At 44.9% G+C, this 18,051-nt stretch overlaps 3 protein-coding genes across 3 annotated transcripts in view; 1 reads left to right on the top strand and 2 right to left on the bottom strand.

The window, feature by feature from the left end:
- LOC119466388 (conserved oligomeric Golgi complex subunit 5) overlaps window positions 1-15,127 on the bottom strand; it is a 53,819-nt gene extending 38,692 nt beyond the window's left edge. The window contains exons 1-10 of the mRNA XM_037726897.2: window positions 15,027-15,127; window positions 14,766-14,905; window positions 14,523-14,635; window positions 14,266-14,456; window positions 12,417-12,547; window positions 10,340-10,511; window positions 9,366-9,475; window positions 8,711-8,788; window positions 6,073-6,154; window positions 3,697-3,853 (exon numbers count right to left, since the gene is read on the bottom strand). Of these exons, the coding sequence (XP_037582825.1) occupies window positions 3,697-3,853; window positions 6,073-6,154; window positions 8,711-8,788; window positions 9,366-9,475; window positions 10,340-10,511; window positions 12,417-12,547; window positions 14,266-14,456; window positions 14,523-14,635; window positions 14,766-14,905; window positions 15,027-15,072 (1,220 nt within the window). The 5' untranslated portion in view covers window positions 15,073-15,127. The remainder of the gene's footprint in view (window positions 1-3,696; window positions 3,854-6,072; window positions 6,155-8,710; window positions 8,789-9,365; window positions 9,476-10,339; window positions 10,512-12,416; window positions 12,548-14,265; window positions 14,457-14,522; window positions 14,636-14,765; window positions 14,906-15,026) is intronic.
- Window positions 15,112-17,071, top strand: LOC119466391 (tRNA-dihydrouridine(20a/20b) synthase [NAD(P)+]-like). Its single transcript, XM_037726902.2, is given in 8 exon segments — window positions 15,112-15,311; window positions 15,372-15,493; window positions 15,557-15,632; window positions 15,696-15,737; window positions 16,090-16,230; window positions 16,296-16,504; window positions 16,617-16,816; window positions 16,818-17,071. Coding segments are annotated over 8 exon segments (966 nt in total). The 5' UTR covers window positions 15,112-15,216; the 3' UTR covers window positions 16,899-17,071.
- On the bottom strand, window positions 16,888-17,976 carry LOC119466392 (U6 snRNA-associated Sm-like protein LSm3). Its single transcript, XM_037726903.2, has 4 exons — window positions 17,809-17,976; window positions 17,588-17,695; window positions 17,393-17,488; window positions 16,888-17,047 (listed from the first exon to the last, which is right to left on the bottom strand). Exons 1-4 carry the CDS (start codon window positions 17,827-17,829, stop codon window positions 16,964-16,966), a joined length of 309 nt encoding a protein of 102 aa, XP_037582831.1. The 5' UTR covers window positions 17,830-17,976; the 3' UTR covers window positions 16,888-16,963.
- Window positions 17,977-18,051: the final 75 nt, after the last annotated feature.

Here is an 18,051-nt window from a genome sequence, read left to right as displayed (position 1 = left end):
AGCGGCAACAAGTCACGTCACGAGTTCTTGGTGTTTCGGAGAATCACATGCATCAGAGGACAAACTAGCGAATTGGATAGTCTAGGCATGGGCCACCATCCTGTTTGCAGAGTGGTTTGATAAATGCAGAATATCAAACTTGCTATGAACCATACATAGGTCCTGTGGTGGTTCTTCATATACAGTAATAACGTGCTGTCTGAGAGTGATGACGATGACCATTAATTGCCATACTGTGAAGGTAAGGTTCGCTAGCTTCGTCTTTTTCTTATTACCAGAATTAGTGGCATGCTACGTTTTTCTTGCTAAAAAATTGAGGGGCGCATTCAATTTCTATTTTTTGGGGGGAGCTCTAATGTCATTTCTATGCTAGTTTTCAACTTGAATCTCATAAAAAGTGAGTGTGCATTTGATTCATGGGCATGTAAGAATTGGGGCAAACACTGCCAAATAAATCAGCTGTCTGTTTTGGTGTGTTTTTCCTGCCCCTTGTTTAAATTCAACGCAACAGATTTTTTGACTGATGTTGCCGGTCCTATCAGGGTCAAATTAACGGAAGTAGACAGTATCCATGAGGATGCTAAAATACCTAAAATCCCCTTTAGCCTCGCTTATCAAAGCGTAGAACGAAGTTCATTCCAAGATGTTGCCTCCCACAACTCCTAGCACTTTCCAAAATCTTTTTATTGCAATAGCAATTATATGAACACTTCAACTGTATTTCTGCCATTGGCGTCGGCGTCGGCGTCGCCGTGAGGTTCCGTATAAAGTCCAAGGGCGATAAAATTGTCGCCGCGCGCCGCAGCGCGAGTGAAAGCGCACAGGGGATGCGCTATCACGAAGAGCGAACGCACGGCAGAAGGCAACACGACTGTCGCGCGAAAGGCCGTGGGGGTAAGGGGGGGAGGGAGGTGGGGCGACGCTGTGCAATGGCACCAAAGGCGTATCTTGAAACCGAGCGCAAGGGGAACTGGCAATGCAATCTCCCACGCGAAAGCAAAAAAGGGGGAAGGCAGCGCGGGGGGAGGGGGGGGGGAGCAGCTTCTACTCTGCCAACAAATGCGCTTGCACTGGCTATGGTGGCGGTCGCCCGCACCGTCTCTTATCTCCACACAGCTCTGACCTTTGTATGCGTTGTGCATTCGCCGCTCAGTTTCCGTTGAAGCGATAGACCGCACTAAAGGAAACGCTGGCGCGGCGGCTGCGCTTGCTGCCAGCATTTTGACAGTCGTCTGCAGTCATTCAGTGTGATCTATTCATGTTTGCTTGTGCGCGCTGACACCACATTTGTTAATTCAGTTAGTAAGTGAATGTGTCCAAGTTTATTCAGCCAATAAAACTACTATCCCTCCTCCGAATAGCTCTCTACTAATTTGCTATCGCAATTGATGCTTTGCCTTTCGGGCAAAACTGCAACATTTTTTTTTTCTTCTTTCAAACTTCATGCAAAATTCCAAATGCTTTCCTAATTTATAGACATCCATTAACATCCAGACATCATTATTTAGCTGGTCGACTAGTTTTGTTAGCTGTATTTCATAACAGAGTTTTCATAGTGATGACCTCCTGTATCGTAAGGTAGAACATTCACGATGATCTCTTGTGCTTTGTTTCTACAACATGACTACGGACATACAGTAAAACCCTGTTAACTCGAAGCTATAAGAACCACAAGAAATTTTGAGGTAAGGAACGTTTCGAGACCAGCGAATTAAGCCCTTCGCCACGCAAAGACCACATATAGCCTTTCAAAATAGGCACCAGCAGCCACTAAATTTATTCCAAAAGATCAATATACCAGGAGTGGTATTTTCGGTATATCACTTTTGCAAGATATTGCGCGACTTAGCACCTGACACGTTGGGCGTCTACGGGCAACAGCGATCCTCGCACAGAGCCAAGCAAAGGCTGTTGCATGTAGAGACCGACGTGTCTAAAGTCGAGTCACACGAAGTATCGCTTAAGTGCGCATATCCCCAAAAGATAATCGACCGGGAATACCACCCCAGGGCGGCTTGATCATGTGCCCCCTCTATCAGCTACCGTTCTCAGCTGGCTTATCCCATTGATAACACAGGTGGAGCATCGCTATGGCCACTGACGAAGCATGATAAGCACTAGAAGGTCACGTGACCTTCTAGAGCTTATAGCACTTCGTCAGGGATCAGAGCGATACTCCATCTGCATTATCAATGCAATCATAGCTGACCATGAACGGTGGATGATAAGAGTGGCGTAGAACGAAGGACAATGCACTACAATCTTGCAGTCCGGTCACTTTTGGGCAATATCACAGCTGTGCACGAAGTATGGAAACGTTTGGGCAATGACTTTTTCCCGACATTTGCTCAGACGAGATCTCGAAATATCCAGAATATGGCATAAAAGCATTACGAAATAAAAGGTGAAAAATATGTGAAGTTGACCCGAGCCAGGAAAAAAACTTCGACTTAACCAACATTTCGAGATATCAGAGTTCAATTTAATGATAATTTACTGGGTTTTATTTTAGTACGGTGAGGCACGAAAGAAGGGACAGTTCACAGTAGCACTTGTCAGATCCGTCTCGCCTCCCTTTGTCCCATCTTTCTCGCTTCACCATACTCAAAAAATGCATCACCAATTGGCTCAAAATTCCTCTCTTCTGGAGGATTTACTGTATTCTTCGACGTGGGGATTACGAAATTTTTACGCCATATTTCATACTTTTCACAGCAAGCAATACAGCAGTGGATGAGAAGACGAAATTGTGTGCACTGCAGAAGTTGTTTCTAAATAAGATGGCAGTTTCAGTATGAGAGTTGTCACAGTAAATGAGTTCACAGGTGGAGCAATTGATGAAGCCTGCAGATTTTTTGGCACATTATACATATCTTCATACCCCCACCACCTGTTCAGCATAAGGTTCACAGGAACATCAAAAAGAACAACTGAACGAGTAGCAATGCCACAGGGGCATAAAGTATATTTATGTATTATTTATTTTATCTTTGCATCCATAAACAACCAGTTGTCAAATAAATGGTACATAGCTGAAAAGCTACAAAAGAATACTTAACATAACATAAACACAAAGATAATGTCACAATAGACTTGAAATTAAGCTAGATATGTGCACGAAATATGAATACATAACTGTAGCACAGGAAGGTGCTAAGATACAGTTAAATGGGAAACAATTATATACGTTTAACAAATATACATACATAACAGATAAGAAAAAGTTAAAATAAAGTAAAAATTAAATTATGGGGTTATATGTGCCAAAACTACGATTTGATTATGAGGCACGCCGTAGTGGGAGACTCTGGAAATTTAGACTACCTGGGGTTCTTTAACGTGCACCTAAATCTAAGTACCTGGGTGTTTTTGCATTTCATCCCCATCGAAATGCGGCCGCCGTGGCCGGGATTCGATCCCGCGACCTTGTGCTTAGCAGCCCAACACCATAGCTACTAACTAAAATAAAGTAATAGGGGAAATAATACCAATTTCATTTGACGTATTACTACTACAAGGTATTTCGAACTGTTAGCTGTATTGATGAAGCTTTCAATTTGGATTATAGGATCAGCTACTGCACCTAGTATCATGACAGCAAAGCATCGAGGCATATAACTTTGTAGACCAATAAATAACATTGGCTCCACAAGATTTTACGGTACCGCCACCTTTCCAAGGCAAGCTGGCACCTACTTGAAGTCTTCCTGGCCCAAGAAGCGGCCACCAGGTTCGCCATCACCGCTTGCAGGAGCCTGGCCTTCGATCTGGTCTAGCCGCTTCCAGAGACCATTGAACAGACTCAGCAACTTGGGGTACTCGCCTTCAAACGCTTGCCGCAGGAATGTCGACTCTGCAGCGGTCATGTCAAAAGCTCATGCTTGCTGTCTGCCCCCCAGCGCCTTGTTCCAAAAATGACCCACTAGTGTATTTGGCAAAACAGACAAAAAGTGACTGCAGTCAAAACCATTCACATCAAACTCACAAAAAGGTGATACATAGTGTAATTCGTTATAAAAGCTTTGTGAAGTATATTAGGTTTCTTTCATAAGGCATCGCCCCAGCTGCCCTATTGCAAAAACCAGCACCTTCCAGTGCCTTCCAGTGTGAAACCAGCGCGTTTTTTGACACTGGGTGGCACTGGGGATGCTGGGAGTCACTGCGGCACTGGTGAGATTGCTGGAGAAGTACGGGGTCACACTGGACGAGACGCTGGTTTCACTGCTATGACGCTGGGGCGCACTGGTGTGCGCTGTACATGCGCTGGTTGGCGCTGGAGTTCACTGGCTCATACTGGAGACTGCGCTGGTTTCGTTAATGCCGCACTGCCGGAGTATAGGCGCTGTTGAATATTAAATGCTTGATACAATTTTATGGGCATCTCCTGTCCAAAAAACAGACTCCTGTCCTAAATAGCGCTGTAAGTTGGGATCATAAATGTCTGTTTCGTATCGGCGGTGTTGCAGCTTGGAATAAAGGTGCGTGATCAGCTAGCCCATGCATATGCGACACTTCAGATCACTTTCGCTTTGTACATTTCCCTTTTGACTGTGCAGATAGCTGTATTCGTGAACGAAATTACGTAAATGCAGATAACGCCTCGTTTTCATGCATGAGCATGAGCAGATAACGCCTCGTTTTCTAGTAGTTTGTATGCAATCGATGACTGCGAGCTGTCGCAGTGTTGTACAGTCGACACGAAACCGAACAGCTATTCAGACGCGTTCGAACGGACCTCAGAAAGCCTGCCGCTGATTGATATTATCGCACCGACAAGAAAGCTGCGGTGATTCGTACGCTTCCACTTTCCCTGCTGTACTAAAAATAATAGTTAAAAGGTTCTGAAGCTCAAATACAAACATTTTCGCATTCGCCAGGTACCCACACCGAGACTGTTTGCTTCAACCTAAGGTTAAGCCTACCGTACCCACCGAGTTCGTCTACACTCTATCAGCCTGTCTGGGTTGAGGAATCAACAAGTATAACGAGGATAAATCACTCTGTAGTTCACCTTTCCCATCGGTGTTTTTAAACAGACCATTCTTTCGTGCTTACAGTGTCAGCACAAGCGATGAGCGCCGATATGACGTGTTATAAACATACCTATATGTGCTGTCGCCGAAGGCTGTCAGCCGCATTAACCGACCGCTTCTCTTAAAGATATATGTAACTAAACGATTGAAAATCATTGTCAAGCTATGAAAATGTTGCATTACCTTTGCACGAAGAATAAGAAATGGCTGTCAAAATCGGCAGTAACGGCCCGTACAACATTCCGGGTAGGCGGTTCCTTTAAGGCTTTTTTCGTAGTTATTATACCAATCGCAAAAGCAAATCAGTGTTGTAGCAATTCCAGGCATACTATGCAATACGGACAACTTTTTCATTCTGATAGAGGCGTAAGTTTTAGTTGAAGGCGATATCGCATCTACCATGTCTGTGCGAGACGTCTGTGCAAAGCTACGACTGTGTCTGCGCGTTGACATGGCAAAATATGAATCGGTAATCACGAATTGGCGTGGCGTAGTGGTAAGATACTGGAATCGGGATCTGTAGGTCGGAGGGTCGAATCCTCGTGGATACTTTTTTTTTTTAATTAGATTACAATGTTCTCTGTTTCTTTCTGTATTCGAAAAAATATAAGGTAGCCAGGCACCACGTATTCCTCGCTCTAGAGCTGCATTTCGCACCCCCAGTACCCCGCGCCCAGCACCTCCCAGTATGCCGCGCCTTGCCAGCGTCCCAGCATCCAGCGTGCGACACTGGGCCCATAATCAGGCATGGCACTGGGCACTTTATACTGGGTTTCACAATAGGGTGGCCAACGTATTTCCTGTCACGTGTCAGGAAAGTATCATAAACTATGCCTTCAATGCAGTCCACATACCTGCTTCTGTGTGTTTCCGTGTGCTCCCAATATAGAAACAATCCCAACACAAGAATGTTTTGCACTTGGATAACATCTCACTACAAGAGTACAAGCTCTCCTTTGCATTTTATCACAAGTACACTAAAGGAAATATCCGACTGCCGGTCAAAAGAAAAACGAGGCTTGAGAACAATGAGACTTGCCAGCCGCTGCCTTGGCCAATTCGTCGGACAGCATCTCGGCCAGGGAGAGCCAGAATGATCGGAGGATGTCCCCGTGTCCATTCTGGAAAGCAGTAACGACGCACTGACAAGTTGCCGAGAACACTGACCCCACAAACATAAAACAGGCACAAGCAGAAATAGTAGCATGACGACGTACATGCCAGACCTCGAACATAAGTTCACTGCCATAAATTATATCACATACAAGCATGGCCCCCCTCTTCACCATCCCGGTAAATCCCAACCTTTCTTGACTTCCACAACCTGAGCCCATTCCATAGAACATGTGTATAGAATGCGACATTTCCCTAAAAAGGCGGTTGTCAGCCAGTAGTGTTGTGCAAAAATTCACCAAAAGCTGTTTCTTCACGTAAAGCTGCAGCATATTTATTGCCAAGCTTTCAGCGATCATTTTAAAGGCAATCGCACCAATGCTGTTTTGCCATTGCTGCCGATGGTCGTAAAATGAACCATTGCCATCCTACTTTGAGTAGGGGCATGCGACTATAAAAATTTTATCAGGGTGTGCGAGTACCAAATAGTAGATTTTGAATCTAATATCGAATCAAATTAAGAAAAAGAGTAAAATATCAAATCAAATAACAAATATCAGAAAATTTTGCACAATATTTATTGCTCACAAATTTTGGGCAAGAAAATATGGTGCTGCACTTGCTCAGGAGTCTCCGAGCATAGCATAACAAGAATGTATCAAGCTATCAGTAACACAGGTACATAGAAATCAAGATATATATAGTACGGTCTACTTTTATTAAAGGGACCACCAGTTATTACGCCAGCATTGGTTACAGGTCAGTTCTTGTATATAAAGGCCCGGAAAATATCATTTTATCAACAAAATTTCTGTTAATAAAATCAAGTGCTTTATTTCCTCTGAAAAAAACGAATTAGTGACATTCTGTTGTACTGAAAACCAATGAGGTTTTCAGCTTAACAGTGCACCTGTGTAGTGTAGCAATTTTTTATTTATTGTATAGCAGGTCTTGCTTTCTAGTTCTTCTACAAAATGAAGAAGGGCTATCCCAACTTTACGGCAGATGGGTTATAATAAGCTCAATCTGTACGACACACGAATAACCGTGCATCATATGACTCGCGTAGACGGCGCTGACAGTGAAGAGCAGGCGCCGGCCATTTCATTGTCAGGTGTAGCGTAATTTGCCACCTGTCATAGATTCTAAAATCTGCAAGGTCACTGGCAAGGCCTGACGCTACCCCACCCGCCTCCCTCGTTCATCCGCCGTCCACACCAAAGCAGGTTGCTCACAGCTACAAAAAAAGAAAAAGGAAAAGAAGAAGATTGGCACATCTGTCTTCCTTCCTTTTTTTTTTTTTTTTTTGTAGCTTATGCGCCTATGTAATGTAGTATGGCAATAGTTCATTTTACGACCATCAGTAGGCAAAACAGCATTGGTGTGATTGCCTTTAAAGTGATTGCTGAAGGCTTGGCAATCTCGTGTAGGGCAACTTAATAGCGTGGAAAAGCCTACTTCCAATATTTCACATAGCCTCTTGTTGGGACTCGGGGTAGCGTTTGGGCCGGTGATCCTTCAGCCAGAGGGATGAGTACGTCCGGGAGTAAGAGCAACAGAAAAAGAGGGTTTATTTTACAGTAGTTGCAGTGGCTCCAAATAAGAAAGCCCACTCTATGGGGGAGCACTTTGAAAGTATCAGCTCACTACATGTCTGAGCACATATCAGAACACGTCAGGACACACCACTGCACTCATGGTGTCGCCTTATAAAACATTGGTCTTCCCTAGTTGACCCCACTAGGGAATTTGATGACATTGGTGCGGCCAATCAGAGGGATCGTATTGTTTAGAGAAATCCGCCTCTAATGTTGCACCTTCGAAGCAAGCACGAGGCAATCTAGAGACAGGGGAATCACACTCCTTCTACAAAAGTCTTTTCCTTGGTTTCTTCTATCTCGCAGTGACGTTCGTCTTGCCAGGGTCAGGAGTGCGACCTTCGCGCTGGTCCTCGCTTCCACGAAAGGTGGCAGTTGTGGTCGCTTCGTGAGCTTCTTTGTCATCGCATCCCAGCCGGTGTCGCACCGCGTCGCTGGGTAGGCAGCCGCTGATGAAGGGGTAGGCATCGGGGGAAACACACAAATGATGCACACTGCCGATTTGGGGTGTCTGTTTGCCAGTCAACGTCGGTGTCGGGCACTGTTGCCGTCTGGACGACGCTGATGAAAGGGCCTGCCTCGATGGGAAACAATCAAAGAATGTGCCCGGCTGATTCGGGACGCAACACTCTACACAGACCAAGTCAGTGCCGGTCACCACATGCATCTACCAAGCTGGCTCTCTGAGCATGCTGTCAATGCCAAGCCACACATTTCCAGGCATTCCAATGCATGAAACAGCACTGCAGTGCCACCTTTTGCCCCTTGGTAATTGTGCAAAACTCAATGAGTTTGAGGATATGGCTATCTGGACTGAACATGTCTCCTGTCAACACGATAGTGCAGACGAATCCCATTTTCATAGTGGACTACTGTATGCCACATTGTCTCTAGTTAGACTGCAGTGCGCATAAATTGCATAATGCAATCACTGCTACTGATACCCATGGCAACAGACTTGCCTACCTTCTGCAACTCTTGGAGAAAAACCACGTGTGTCACCGGGTCTTTCTTCTTGGCCAGCACTTGCTCCAACTGCTGAATCTGTACAAACATGCACACAAACAAGGGGACATTAGCGCATTAGTCAACGCTTAGTGCAGTGAGTCAGCACAAAATATGTTATAATGTGAAACAAAACAAAAGGAAATAACATGAGCAAAAGAAACATAGGTAACAACTGACAATCTCCTCCTGTAAGCTATGTCCCACTGCATACGGAAGATAGATATACTTGATCAAGCAATTTCTTACACTGATAATTTTCCTTCAACTGAGTATTGCCCCCGAGTGTTTGCAATAGCATTGCAATTGCAATGCTATTGCTTTTGCTTAATCACTTGCATTCTGCCCCAGCAGTCAATCACTATTTTTCTTCCTCAGCTCCGTTACATTTGTACGTTGCCAAACAGTGGCAACTTATGGAATTTCTTATCTAGAAGCCACACTAGCACTATGAGCTATGGGGAACACTGAACAAAAGGTTACTAGTTACTGAACAGTTTTCATCAGTATTTCTTCTAGCAAACCTCTCAGCAAATGGTGGTGTTTCTTGGTGGTGGCAACAGTAACTTGCAACATCTGCCCACAAATGCGCACACTGCAATGCTGTGACCCTGACCTGACAGCAGGCTTGGCAGACGCTGTCCACCAGTCGGTCCATGCTGGTCCACAGGGCTGCCCGGAACGCAGCACTGCTTCCAGTCACCGGCATGGCTGCCCGGCCAGGACCTGCATGAAATAGACAAGCACCGCTAACACTACGAATGATTGGCTGTTTATTGATTGATTGATTTACTGGACAGACAAACAGAGGCACTGATTCGATGACTGGACGGATGGGTGGAGAGATCGATTGTGTCATTGATTGATGATGTTTAAAAGGACACTAAAGAAATACTAAGCTGTTAGGCTTCTGCAATAGCAAAACAGCCACTCTTGCTGCAAGAGGAGGTGTGATAAGACAGAAAATGGCACAATAATGAAACACAGGTGGGAACAACAGCCTGAAGTTTCCAGACCAATCCACTAAGCCGTCATGAATTCAAACGGTGTTTTCTCGTTTTATTAATTGTTTATTGGTAAGGAAGGAGGACTGCATGGCATCCTAGATGAACCAAAGGCTTTACATGAAAGCTTCAAGAACATTTTCAGCCCCAAAATGGCTAGAATAAAAGAAGGTACTTTAAAATGCATGATGTCAAACTGATGTACTAGCAATAAGATTTAAAGCACAAATTTTCAAATAAAATTTCATTTTCCCTTCGTATTCTCTTTTCATTACAAATGCAAATGGTAAGAGCGCAGCATACATGCACTCAATCCTAGTCGTTATAGCAAGAAAGAACCATAGAATTTCAATTTTTAAGCAAATGCAATATCATATTGACGGGAGTGAATTGCAGATGCTGAGAACCGTAGAATTATTATCAGTCATTCACTTTCGGGTATGCAATCACTTTTGCACGATTTTGTGTTCCTGGCACAGTCCAATGCTATCATGCGAAGTCACAAAAGTGATTGTATACCGAAAGCAAAAAACTAACAATACCATCCCAGGGTTGCAAGTTAAGACCATCGGGTACGAGTTCTTGCCTCTGTTCCCAAAGGAAGCAGTCGCCTGATGGTCCAGGCTTCCAACGGACAGGGCCTGCTGCACAGAGTCCCGGAGGCGCTCCAGCGTGGAGCGCACAAGCTGCAGCACACGCGGCTGGAGTAGCTGCAGGTGGAACAGCACCTGCAGCGCCGTCCCCACCTGAGCCTGGTTCTGCAAACGCGACGACTGTGCCGTTAGGTTTCGAGTGCATGACATCACTTCTTTGTGGCTATAAAGTATCTAGTTCACACAGTTCGTATAAAATGCAGGAATGTTTTTATGAGATAACCCCTGGAACGATTTGAATGAAATTCATTGCATTTGAGATAAAAAGCTAAATTCTAGTGACAGTAAGAAGGAAATTTTTAAGCTTGGAATTTGTAATAGTTTTTTTTTTTAATTCATAAGATTAAAAGAAATGGAAGCCTGAAGTTTACAAATTTGTAACGCTGCATCAAAAACAGATATCGCATTTCGGTAAACTGCATCCGTTAGAGCAGCTAAAGCAGACAAATCTGACGCACAAACTTACAGCTGTGAATTTGTGCAATGTTTACAAAGGTATTGCAGAAGTCTTACTCACAAAATAGTGGTACCAACATTGTAGGTGAGGGGCTGATGCTTAAAGGGCTCCTCACCATGTCTGGCCATCTTGAGCTGACAAGCGCAGTGCATACAATGCGCTCACGATCGTGTCTGCTAAGAATTACATCTGCTAAGAATTACATCTGCTAAGAATTACCGGAAAGAGCTGAAATTTCAAAACTAAACGCCGTTTGCCCTCCTCATGGGCTCCGCACTCCAAGACACGGGGATAACATATATCAGCAAGTGCACCTACGTACATGTAAATGCTGTGACGTCACTCTTAGCGACACATGACTTTGAGAATTATTCAAGGCAACATCAGCTATTTGTTTAATCTGTTGCTTCAACAGACGAATTAAGTTTAGAGAAATAATAAAACATACAAACTGAATGTCAGCGTGTCTTTGTTTTACTTCGCACCACAGCAAGAGAGATATACTTCCATTTTGTCTGCGTGTTCCGACGTCATGCAGTCGCGCGCACAGACAACTAACTATATAATTTTCTACCGTGTTCCAGCGCATGATCGTGCTCTGTGATCGCTTGTCTCTGCCTCAGCATTTGTGTAGCACTGACTCATACCGCTAGTTAGGTGGTCTTGTGTCACAGTGCGCAAAATTGTGCGCGGCGCGAGACGACACAAACAAAATGGCTTGCATGCAACACTGTCAGCAGAAGCGTGCCACACAGCGAAAAAGAGAGAAAAAAAAAAAGAAGGCTAGGGCCCGTCACGTATGCGTCACGCAATCTTCAAACTCTGGTATGGGAGAACGCAGGAAGGAATTGCGCCTGCTGAGGCTGGATGGGGCAAGTAGAGAGGATGTCTATGTTGGCAGTGAAACTTGCCTCCTGAAATCATGGGTTCAGTGGCACTGAAATATTTCTATCTCGGCTATTAATTAACCAATTTGAGAAATTCTTACAGTGGAGCGCTCCTTAGAGGGCACGTAAAAACTTCCAGCGTATAACCGAAGTTTTCTATGTGGCCTGGTGAGGGGGCCCTTTAAAACAGATTACATAAAAACACAGAGATTCCGTGGAATTACGTATGCATTGAAAGCTTAGTAGATGAGCGTTTCCGTATTTGGCCTTCGCCGAAATGCATGTGGCTGTTGCAGAGAAGAATCAAGCCAACACCACTGCGCTTGCCAGAAGAACATCTTGGCCATTCAGCCACCACACTGGGTTACACTGACCTCAGAACAAATACTCAATCTCATGGGCACACAAGAAAGGGAAAATCAAAAACGACAATAAACATCTGAAGAGATTAACAGTGCCCGTCCTGTGTACTCATCTCTTCTTTGCATTTTTTTTTTTTTGCGCTGCTGTTCTTTCCTTCCCAATTAACAGTGGTACAACAAGCAATTTTGCTGAAGCCAACCGCTTAGTGACATTCCTTGGTAATTTTAGTTCTTGTATTTCTACCACCGTTAATCACTTCAATCCTCCATCTTCCTATAAACCGTTCTCGTTTCGAACACACACCTGGGACTCGGTGCCTTTCTCAAGCATGCGCTCTGCCTGCCTCTCCAACTCCTGTCGAGCGCTGTCCAGCACAGCAAGCTCCTCCTGCACCACCTCCACGCCGCTTAGGTCCACGCCTTCAAGCAGCTGGTCTGCAAGTTTATAATATTAATATTATTACTCGCAATAATACAGCAGACATCCACTATTTGTGTCCAGCTAATCCAATCTTGAATCAAGGTCACTGCACACACAATTGTGTCAGTACACGAATTTTCTGCGTAATGTATTATATACCAAGACCGAGTTGCGTGTTTCGAATTGGATATGTTGTTGTTTCTCTGTAACAAGCCAAGTGTCAGAAATGCTAGCATGCATGTGAAAGAAGGAGAAGGGGCTATTTTCTGAACGCCTACTTCATATTTACAATATCTCCCCATGTGATAAAGCGCCGCCTCGGATTTGTGAAAAATAAAATATTTGTCGGAAACTTTGACCACATCAACCATTCTAATTGCTGAATCCCCCACCTCAAAAGGCTTTTCAGAGACATATTAACTTCTTAAAGATGGTTTACCTTTAGACGGAGCACCCAAGCAGCAACAAACTTTACACAGCAAATGCTGGCAAGCGACATACTGTTTTTAGATCGCAGTGACTTCTTCAGTGACTGTGGTGTTGCTGATTAGGCCTGCTTCGGGAACTTGTCCGCATAAACTTGCTTGAACCAAGTACCATATCTGGCATTCTTTCGCTATCAGAAGACTACCAACAGTAGGTTTTTTTCCAGACAGAAGTTATCTTTTGCAAAACTTGACATAACATTCGTAATATCATAAAACAAGGCTAAATTCGTAGATCTTATGGTAAATTCAAGGGGAAAGTTGACAGGTATGTAATTTGTAGAGATCGTGGTGGCTTCAAGTGCGAACTGCTACTCACCTCATGTTGTAGTCATAGCTAGAAAGGGATCCTATGCATAGGAGGTGCTCTCTTGCATTACCTCTCTCACTTGCGTTACTGCATGCTAATACATAAGGGGAAACACAACAGTGTTGAACTTACAGAAACTCTCCCTTGTTCAAAAAAAAGCACTTCGTTCATTAGAAAATTCCTCGTCTTTAGAAGACACAGAACCACTCTTTCACAAATACTAAATTATGGTAATTCAGAATATATACAAGCACAAATTATTGGGAACCTACAAAAACGTCACATTAACTAGAACGTAACTATTAAAAGAATTAGCATGTCTTAGGAAAAGTACAACTTTCATTTTTTCAGGTATGAACCGCCATACAATGTTCCCTTCTCACGCATCCATTATGGGAAAGAAAGACTTGAATATGCACTGGCAACTACACTAAATGAGCTAGACCAGAAAGATGTTGACATTCTGGTCATTAGTAAGAAAAACTTATTTGACATGTTTGTGAAATTGTTTCTGGAAATGCTCATGTGTGCAATTTACACTAAAATATGCATACTGTGTAATTGGTTTTGTAACTACCTATATGTATAATGGTATTGTATGATTATTTCCATATTTTCTTATATGTTTGTATAACTGAACCATACAGCAAATCGCCGTGTCGATGCTGATGTATGAGTGGCTAGAGCTTAGCTATGCAGATGCAGCTTTTTCTCTGGCCCCCGCACTCTTTAGCCAGCACTTGATTTCGCAATTTGCTGCAAAAGCCATCACGCCGTGTCCATACCTATTCAGATGAAATTCAACAATGGCCACGACAATGTTCCAACGCGCCACTGGCGCTTGTGACAGCCAGATGCCAGGAGTTCTACGTAAGTCAGTGACACCGCTTCAACGTTGCAACCACAACAGCAGACACAGCATGTAAATCAGGCTCACCTGCTTCGCTGAGACTCTGGGCGGCTTTAGTGATATCCTTGGCGCCGCCTTGCAGCTGCGCCCGCATGCGTTTGACGATCTGGAACAGCCGTCCCATCCGTCGAATCATGTCACAGGTTTGTTGCAACCTGGCAAGCATGGCCGTCTGAGTCCAGCTCTTGTTGTAAGGTTCAACCACTTTGCTTTGGAGCCTAAAAATTGAGCGGTAAATGTATGTCTCGCACATCGCATCACTAAAGCGCACAGGCTCGCATCACCTTTCAGACGTCGCTTGAAGGTTCTGTATCGAGGCGCACATCGTCTGCAAGGCACCTTCCAAGGTCTCAATCCCGGACGCTTGAGCCAAAAGGTCCTCATAATGAGCAGACACCTGTGAGTTCATTAAATAGCTCATGGGGTTTCGGAACGCGGAGAAAATATCATATGACAGGTAGCTCGTCAATGTCCTATTGAGAATGCTCCTTTCGTTGATGTCAAAATACAATCTTGACACACGTTACCTGGCTATGTAGTTCCTTGTCCAAAAGAGAGATGCCAGTGGCGAGTTTCGAGAGGTGTTGAGAGATAGCGAGGTCCTGAATAGCGTTGCATGCGACAGCTTTCGCATCGAAGTCGTCATGCAGGAACTGCTTGTAAACGGCTGCGCGATATAAAAAACGACTGTCACAACTAGACGCTAGCGCATGGTCATACTCAAACTCTGTGGACACTGCAAAGTGAGGACTTTAGTAAAAGTAACGGGGGCCAAAAGCCGGTCTTACCGTCATCAGCGAACTGCTCGAGAACGCCCGACGTGTCTTCCGCCATGTTTGTTTACATCCAGGCATGAACAGGGGATAAGCGGTAGCACGCAGCTGAGAGCGAGCGCTACGTACCGGAGGATCATGCGTGCTTCCCTGCATCGTGGTGGGCCCTGTCAGTAGAAGCGGGTGTTCAAAAGCTATTTTCAAAATGAATGAACAAGCGGCGGAGTGGACAAAAACGTTGGACCTGCTGAATAGTGGCGACATGATCAAGATTTGTGCTCCAATGGTTCGCTACTCCAAGTAAGTGATCCAACTCGCTTCATGAGATGTCTTCTGATCTCTCCGCATCTTTCTCCAAAGGCAAGCTTTCCGTCATCTGGTGCGGAAGTACGGCGTCGACATTGCCTACACGCCGATGATTGTGTCCGACTCATTCGTCAGGTCGCAAAAGGCAAGAGACGCAGAGTTCACTACTGGCCAAGGTAAGGAGTCACTGCATCTGAGTTGATTCATTGAACGTCAATCGATGCTGCTGTTACCGGCAGGTGATCGACCATTGATCGTGCAGTTCGCCGCAAACAACGCTACCGATCTGGCAAATGCGGCAGAGCTTGTATATAGGTAAGAAGGCCCGATTTTCGGATCCTCAGGCGGCAAGTTAATAAACGTGTCACTTTTTTTTAGGTACTCCGACGGTGTCGACCTTAACTGTGGGTGCCCGCAGAGGTATGTCACTGCTGTCTGCTATTTCTCTGCACGTAGTACCAGGTGACTAAGGTCATTATTATGGACTAAGGTTATTATTTTTCATTTGCCCCCGTATATGTGTCCTTCACTGTGACACAGTGGCAAAGTAAAGTGAAAAAGTACATTGGTTGAACAATGGTATTGGGTTTTTCACGTTGGGATTTGAGCCAGGAGCCACCACATCATTCGGGCATTACACTATCCAAGCAAACAGTGGCACCATACGTCAGTTGTGTGCGCTTCTGGTGTTTCCAAGCCTTACTTGGAAAGACTCTACTGTGATGTTCGGCGGCATCAATGCTGTCAGAAGTAATTTACTCTCATATAACAGATGGGCCATTGCAGAGGGATACGGAGCGCACCTTTTGAGCCATCCTGAGCTTGTAAGAGACATGGTTCATCAGACCAGGAACCGTCTTAGCGATTCCAACTTTACAACATCAGTGAAGATTCGAGTATGCAGCGACCTCAGGTAATCAGTGGCATTAGTGTATGTGTTCACTGAAGATCTCGTGCTCAAAACTGTTTTCACTACAGAAAAACGGTGGACTTCTGTCAGAAGCTGGAAGCAGCAGGCGTGTCTTTCATAACTGTGCATGGTCGCACCAAGGACCAGCGTAGTGAGCCCGTCAACATAGATGCCATTCGGACTGTGAAAGACGCCTTACAAATACCTGTTGTTGCCAATGGCGACGTGACCAGTAAGAGAAAGGCTGAAGAAATCTACCAGGCAACCGGAGTCAATGGTAGGCTCACCTCTTAATTACCGTTACGTTCCTTGTGACATCTGTTCTGTAATATTTCAAAATTGGCTTGCAAACTTCTACAAGATCGAGCAATTTGACCTTTCTAATGCAGGTGTCATGGCAGCACGAGGAATGCTCGACAACCCTGCCATGTTCTCTGGATTCAAGCATACACCAGTACAGTGTGTCGAAGACTGGCTTCAGTTGAGCGCAGAGCTGGGATGTCCGCTGACGCAATTCCACCATCACCTCATGTTCATGCTTGACCATGTGCTGTCTCGCAGCGAAAAGAGGATATTCAACGCCTTGACGAAGTTACTCTGCGATCGTGGACTACCTTCGTACTGCACATTCAGTGGACTTATGTGAACACAGAGGCAAGGTTCTTTTGTGAACGCTTACATTTATTGAGTGATTATGGCCATGGTTCGAGCTGACTGCAGAACACGCAATGCGCGTTCAGGTTGTTGTTCGGACCGGAGGAGACACCAGTATGACGCCATCTCCACGTACAAACAGCATAGGAATGGACCTCCTGGTACTCTGCATAAACAAGGCATAATGAAACTGTTGTCACGCAGCATGTACATATACAGTAACCAAGGTCCTCATTGAGAATTTAGACCTACCGCTTTGTCCCTGCTAACATTTTGCAACAAGACTGCATGTCTTGGACCGCATTGTTAAATAAAATACGTAGCATCGTTGCATGACATGTTATTTTATACAACGATTCGAACCGAAGAAGATGCGATCTAGTACCGAAATTTGCGAGAAAACAAGGCGGCGGTAAGCGCAAGATTTGATCAAATAAATGTTTGTATAAAACCACATGTCACTGTACAGCTCCATCCACAAGTGCACTAAAAAAAAAAAAAAACGACCTACCTTGTACACTTCTTCATAAGTTTCCTCGTCAATTTCCACGCTGGTCACCGTCTCCTCTACATCGCCCAGGATCATGTTCAGATGCTGGTCGTACGCCTGTAACATACACCCCCTCATAAATTTACGACTCGTCAACTTCACAGCGGCTGTTTCAAAGAAAACGAAAAAAAAAAACGTCGGAACTGATGTACTCACGTGCAATCTGCCGCGCAATTCCCGCTCGTTCCTCATCTTGACATAGATTTTCTCATCCAAGCTCAGCCGGATCAGGTCGAGCGGCTCCTCCACCGCAGTTGCGGGAGTCTAAAACGACACACACGCGAATATGTACGCACACAGTGTATTGCTAACAACGAAGCAAGTGTTCGTGTGTCAGTTTTTGGAAATTTTTAAGCTTAGAGTCTCTCCAAACCTACCTGTTCAGCGTCGTCAGCCATCGGTCTATCGTACGGCGAGCGTTGCGCGTGTTTGCCGGAAGCTGTTCCGGATCTAGATAATACCACTTCCGGTTTGCTCTGCGCGGGTGTTCTTGCCAGGTGCCAAGTTGCGACTCGAGCGCCCACCAAACGTGAGCGACAGTCGCGCGCAACGGCGAAAAAGACGCAAAACTAAAAGCAAGCACCGCTAAAAACAGGGGCAACCTACTCGCGTAATCGCGG

Source organism: Dermacentor silvarum, chromosome 10 (assembly GCF_013339745.2).
Source record: "Dermacentor silvarum isolate Dsil-2018 chromosome 10, BIME_Dsil_1.4, whole genome shotgun sequence".
In the NCBI taxonomy this organism is placed as follows: domain Eukaryota; kingdom Metazoa; phylum Arthropoda; class Arachnida; order Ixodida; family Ixodidae; genus Dermacentor; species Dermacentor silvarum.
Note: the sequence above shows the minus strand (reverse complement) of the source record. Positions and strands in the feature narration are given on the sequence as shown.

Excerpts from the sequence above, each read along its gene's own strand:
- LOC119466392 (XM_037726903.2), bottom strand. The coding sequence starts at position 17,829 with ATGGCTGACGACGCTGAACAG. Across the intron at positions 17,696-17,808 it reads TGGCTGACGACGCTGAACAG|ACTCCCGCAACTGCGGTGGA; the intron begins GTAGGTTTGGAG and ends GTGTCGTTTTAG. Across the intron at positions 17,048-17,392 it reads CTTATGAAGAAGTGTACAAG|AGTACCAGGAGGTCCATTCC; the intron begins GTAGGTCGTTTT and ends TTGTTTATGCAG.